We start from the raw sequence: 6,810 nt of genomic DNA on the forward strand, positions 1-6,810 counted from the left end.
CTTGGCCAGCAATGTCTCCAGATTTATCGCCATTTGAACATATTTGGGACGAACTTGGCCGACGTATCAGAAATAGCCAAAATCCACCGGAAACGCTCGCCCAGCTCCGAACAGCACTTTTCATGGAATGGAACAACATCCCTCAAGACTTTATTCGACGTCTTGTTGATTCCATGCGACGGAGGTGTCAGGCGGTCATAAATGCAAGAGGTGGTCATTCAAGGTATTGACATGCTAATCTGAATTCTGTACACGTCCTGTTAAAAATGTCCGAAAACGTGCAATATTGTTTTCAATAGAGAAAACTAGTCATTATTCTCTTCAAAATTATGTTAGCTAACTATTCCATTTACTTATTGTTATCAATATTTTGTTATAAAAAAAAATAATCTTAAAAGCATGTAACGTTTATTTTTTTGCCTAGTATATATAAGTTAATTTGACAAATATTTTCTTGATTTATCAATGCACACACTTGCCCTGTTACAAACATATTGAAAGATATTTGAATGCCAACACATACGACCATAACGCACGTAACTTCAGATATAACGACAGAAGCGGATGTACATTCATTTGTATGAAAAAAATTATTATCTGGCCCTTAAATATAAGTAAATAATATAAAAAAGAAGATGTGGTATGATTGCCAATGAGACAACTATCCACAAAAGACCAAAATAACACAAACATTCACAACTATAGGTCACCGTACGGCCTTAATCCTTTTTCATTAATCTTAATTTTGTCTAGCAATGGACAGGTTAAGATGATCAATTAAGTGCAGAAAGGTCTCGTGTATTGTTACAATAATGTAATAAATATAAAAATAAATGGCCATTTAACACTTAGTATATGACGAAAAAAAGATAAACATAAGGGCGAAATAAAAACAATATTTAACACAACATTAACACCTTTATAAAATACATCTTAAGGCAGAAAATTTAAAAGGTACAGCTTTGACTCATATATATACATATTTACAACAAGATATCAGAAAACGGTAATACGAATAAATTAGTCGTTATTTTCCGCTGATCTACTATTACTACATGTGGAACCGAATGAACGTGGAAATAACACATTCATCGCAAAGCAAACGTATCGCTTGTATCGCCTTAATTCTTGTTATATTATACTTTTAAAGCAATGCCAATGATGTAAATGTCTTTTTTTAAAACTTTGCGGGTTTCCCTCGCAGCGACGTTGAACGAGATCTGAGGTATGCCCCGGTTGTAGGTGTGATTCGTGTTGCTCTGTGTTCAGTTTTCAATGTTGTGTTTTGTACGCTGTTGTCTTTTTCTTTATTTGCCGTGACGTTTTCAGTTTATCCTTGACCTTTGAAATTGAATGTCACTTTAGTATCGTTCGCATATATCTTTTAATGCAAATTTAGTTAGGAGATAACATAAAAATCAATAAAAAACGCGATCTTTAATTCTACTAAAACTTGATCTTTAATATACAATATTTCGAAGGTCTTTCCAAAATTAAAAACAATTTCGGCAAAGTTGGTTGTCATGTTTGAAATTTATTCACACTTCAAAAGTACAAACCATTCCTCGTCTCCGTACAATTACATTATAAGACAATACATCCGCGTCCTTCGGATACCGATGCATGTCTTTCTCATTGGAAATTATACCACAGATCCTCATTTGTTTCAATATATTGCAATCATACAACTAAATATGTGACTGTATAATACTTATTACTCATTATAATCGCTTCCGAAATATTTCGTGATGAAGAAGCGATAATTATCGTCATTTTACTTTTTATCACTACAAAGATATATATATATATAAGCTACATTTCAAAATCAAAGTTTTCAAAAGTAAATCTTATCTTTAGTTACTAGTATAAACAAACATATCTGTTGGTCTCTGATAGGTTGTTGTATCATTGCCAATCATAACACATTTCTCTTCCTTTTTTATCTTGATATAGTTACAAATGTTTTAAAATCTGCAATTTGTTGTTTTGCACATGTACATGTATAGCTTTTGTTATAAAACAATCATTTGCAAACAAGCTCTTGTAGCAGAAACGATTCCATCTTAAAATTTAAAAACACATCAAATTTAAAAATAACTTGGGGGACGACAATTCTTATGTATCGATTCAAATATTTGTTTTTTTTTATTTCAATTATTCCCACATTATTAGCAATGTTTGTTTTTTACTGAATCCCTTTTTCGTGCTGAGCTATAGCATGTCAGATTAAATTCTATTTACTGAAATATTAAGTTTAATAGTTAAATGATAATCAATATCAGAGTCACAAATTTCGAAGTACAAAATATAGCTGCAGAAGCCATAGCTGTTTTGATTTGATCATGAATAGAGCGTAAGGGAAATCTGAATCAAATAGATTTTTGGCCTGTTCCAATCTTTCAGTGATTGTACAAATAGATAAGTTATTAACAGGATTACAAAATTGGTTTCTTCAAATTTGGTTTTGAAGCATCATTGACACATAATGAAATAGTGATCGAGCGTAATGTTGATGTATCACTATTAGACCATTTTGACTGTGTTTTGAATACGTAAAACAGTCAGAAATAACACTACTGAATAAAGCAAAGATATGATAAAACGTTATATTAAAAGGGCGTTGTTATGCATATAAGACAACGGTATTGTTTCATAAAATAACATTCTTTATAGAGTATGAAATTATCTATATAACAATTTGTGATACATGAGGGTATGAATTGGGATTACAGAATTGACATTAAGTGGCAAAAAGAGGCATTTTACATATACATATAATTGCGTTAACACTGAATACAGACTAATATTTTAAAAACGTTTTTATGCTGAGTATAAAAAAAGTTTTATAAAAAAGGGCAGGTCCGATAGCCATATTGAATAGGCTCTAGTGAGCCTTAATCTCTTGATTTTGATTGATCATTTTTTAGAATCATGCATGTAAATAATAGTACATGTGTCTACATTCTTGTAAGTATAACACCATTTGGTTCATAATGTTCATTGTGTTGATGATTAACCCTAACATCTCAACTTTATCTATTTAATCTTTGATGTCGAAGTATTTTTGGAAGTACTTTCAAATTTCATTGGCTCTATTTTAAACACTGTAAATAACTGCAATTGATTTTCTTTACGCAAACTGGTGATTGCATTGCAATACAATATAAAATGAGTTTCAATTGGTTGAACTAATAGATGGAACATTAAAAGCTTCATTACAATACACGCATATTTGTCAACACGCTTAATTGTGACATATAGACTTTTGAAAAGTCCAAATTTCCTTGATTTTTGATGTTCTGAACTAATTAATACAGGAACTATCAAAACCAGTGTGTCGATTAATATTGATGACCTCTACATGTTGCATTGTTTGGTTTTATGTTTATGTGTTGTTAGGTTGCTGTATCGTTGACGTAATATCATATCAGTTTTCTATTCATAGTGCCTGAGGCATAAACAAGTGAACCAAACGTAAATTAAATATTTAAACGATCTTGATTTGTACTAAAATCTGATCTTCAATAGTTATCAAAGGTACCTGGATTATAATTTAGTACGCCAGACGCGCGTTTCGTCTACATAAGACTCAACAGTGACGCTCATATCAAAATATGTATAAAGCCAAACAAGTACAAAGTTGAAGAGCATCGAGGATCCAAAATTCAAAAAAGTTGTGCCAAATACGGCTAAGGTAATCTATGTCTGGGATAAGAAAATCCTTAGTTTTTCGAAAATTCAAAGTTTTGTTAACAGGAAATTCATTAAAAGTGACCACATTATTGATATTCATGTCAACACCGAAATGTTGACTACTGGGCTGGTGATACCCTCGGGGACGAAACGTCCACCAGCAGTGGCATCGACCCAGTGGTGTAAATACTTATCAAAGGGACCAGGATTATAATTTAGTACACACCAGGTTAAATTCGTAAAGGACTTTTCAAAAATTATAAACAATAAGTAAGGTTGCTAATATTGATTAATTTACAGTTTAAAGTTTTTGTTCAAACCATCCAAGATTTCCGCACAGCGCCATTTAGTATTCTCCTCTTTTGATCTTTGGTTGATAATTGCTTCATTTGTAATCCTAACACAAATCATTATTTGTATAAAGATGTCATCATTAAACTAAATATAGTTTTATTATTGTAAATTTCACAAATCTGTAAGCCTAATAATTTTGTGATGAAGAAGAAATTATCATCGTCCCTCCTTTTATACTTTTATGAGTAGTGAGATATGCATAAAACATCCGAGTCTCTAAAAAAAGCTAATGGAGGATTGTCTCAATGACAATCATATCACATCGACTTATTTTATACTTATATATATATATATATATTATAGATAGATAGATATATATTGGTTTTCATACTTGTCATTTGTTCTGTAGTGGATATTTGTCTCATTTTCTTTTATCTCTTCTTATTTACAATTTCAATAGTCTAACGATTAACGATCTCAAATTCGTAGCATATTTATTGTACATGTACATATTATATTTTTGATTGTAAAATTCACTCATTGTTGCTCAACAAAATATTGTGTTAGGAACGATTCCTTCTCGCAACTTTTGACTTCAATTCGTTCATTTCTTTCTACAGGGTTCATTGTTCATAATTACGTAACAAAATACGATTTTTTTTATTTTCTTTATAAACTTTATGGATGTGTATCGATATGTCAGCTGCCTCTTGAACAATGGTATTCTGTCTTGATTACATTTTTATTTAATTTTTTCGCGCCAACAATAAGACATTTTCAACGTCGATGAGACTGCAACCAAACAGTCTCAAAATAGAAAATTGACTTGATTTTTAACTCAACTTCGAGAGATAAATTCGAGATATTAACTTTGACTTATTCCGATACACAAATTGGTTTGAACGATGATTATCTTATGTTAAGACGTGTGTTTCCTTTGTACACTTTTCCCGCGCTTTATTTTATTTATCAGTCTTACTATATATTTATCTGACGAGTTTTTTGTTTGAACATAGCAATTCTAAAGGTTTTAACAGAATGACAACATTTCATCGATCAGTTATGAAATTTACCTTCTATGATCTATTATGTAGTCCACTCAAAAGAGTTTTGTTTTCTTTTATCCTAAGAAAAAATATCCCCAAGTTTTAAACTTTTATCTGTCCTGTTATATTTTTGTTTGAAATACGTTCGCTATTTCCGCTTTAACAAAGTAAACAAGTTAGTTTGTACAGAATGGTAATGTGTCATTGATCTGTATTGAAATGATTGAATCAATCTGATATGTAAAAACATAAATATGTCATTATTTGATCCATATAACACTGAACATGTATAAACAAGAAAAAACAGAAAATCAATTATTATAAATATTCCATCAATACAAAAAAGTATGTATAACAACGCTTATTTATTCTAATAATTTGTTGATGCTGATACTACACTTGTTTAAGTATAGTTTACGTTGCAAGCCTATTTGCATCAATTATATTACGTATTTGGACTAATTTAAATGAATGAATAACATGAATAATGAAACTCCTTTAGGAATGAACGAGATTCATATAAGAAGTAAAGATTATGCATGTATATGATGAACACTTCTTGTAACACATAAAAGTTGGAATTTTACTATGAGTTGAACTAATTTCTACAATCGTTAAAACTATCTTTAAACTTTGTCTACATGTGTCTATTAATAAATATCTTAACTTACATTCAATTGCAAACATAGAATTATCACTTCCGTCTATTCCAATAACTACTTTTTTACCCTTGGAGCTCTCTTTTAACTTTTCTGCCATTGTGTTTTTTAATCCAAAATATAGAATTTTAACACTTATAAATTCTTCAATGCCCCATTTAACAAAATATGCAAGTAAACTTGTTCATCCAATGTAACAGGTCGGGATTATGAAAAGTTTCTGATCAATCAACGAGGTATTGACTGATAGCGACTGTTGGGAATTTCCCACAAATTATCGATATGTTGTAGTAAAAAAGTACGCATCAATATTGTAAACAGTAGTTTAATATTCAATAGTTGCTTTTTATTAAAGAAATTTATCCTATCACATATTCAATGACAACGAAAATTGATACGAAACAACTGTTCGTCCATACTTTATTACATTAAGAATTGTTTTTGTCTAAGCGCTTTTTATTACAATAGTTTTTTTAAATACTTATTTTAAAGGGATTTATGAACTGAAAGCGATAATCTCTACATGACGAGGTATTTGCATCTTAGATATTTGTTTTAATTACATTTGACATTCAACTAAATTATTTCAGAAACATTGAACCAATATTTGGTCTATTCTAAAAAATGACACTTACCATGCGTGTTTTCGGTTTGAGCTTTACTATGTAATAAGACAAATGAATACAATGTGAGAAAAAAATCATTTCGATGATTGCTTAACGGATTTGAATTTGGACAGAGAATCATCTTTATTCAGTTGAATCAATAGATCGACCGCATCATATAGGGTTCTCCAATGCATAGATACAACAAAGGCAGGTTTAAATAGTTATCAAAGGTACCAGGATTATAATTTAATACGACAGACTCGCGTTTCGTCTACATAAGACTCACCAGTGACGCTCAGATCAAAATAGTTATAAAGCCCAACGAGTACATAGTTGAAGAGCATTGAGGACCAAATAACAGAGTTATAAAATTTTAATCGACACGCTATATTATAATAAGGAACGAAGTTTAGTCAAATTGTTGTGCTTAAAAATGTTTAAACTGTACTTTGACCTATACATGTTTTATTTACACAAATTGTGACTTGGATGGAGAACTGTCTTATTGGC

General features: G+C 30.5%; 1 protein-coding gene across 1 annotated transcript in view; it reads right to left on the bottom strand.

The window, feature by feature from the left end:
* LOC134699410 (universal stress protein YxiE-like) overlaps window positions 1-5,930 on the bottom strand; it is a 38,971-nt gene extending 33,041 nt beyond the window's left edge. The window contains exon 1 of the mRNA XM_063561012.1: window positions 5,705-5,930. Coding sequence (XP_063417082.1) covers window positions 5,705-5,792 — 88 coding nt within the window. The 5' untranslated portion in view covers window positions 5,793-5,930. The remainder of the gene's footprint in view (window positions 1-5,704) is intronic.
* Between the last annotated feature and the right edge of the window lie 880 nt (window positions 5,931-6,810).

This window comes from Mytilus trossulus, unplaced genomic scaffold, assembly GCF_036588685.1.
Source record: "Mytilus trossulus isolate FHL-02 unplaced genomic scaffold, PNRI_Mtr1.1.1.hap1 h1tg000062l___fragment_2___debris__unscaffolded, whole genome shotgun sequence".
NCBI lineage: Eukaryota > Metazoa > Mollusca > Bivalvia > Mytilida > Mytilidae > Mytilus > Mytilus trossulus.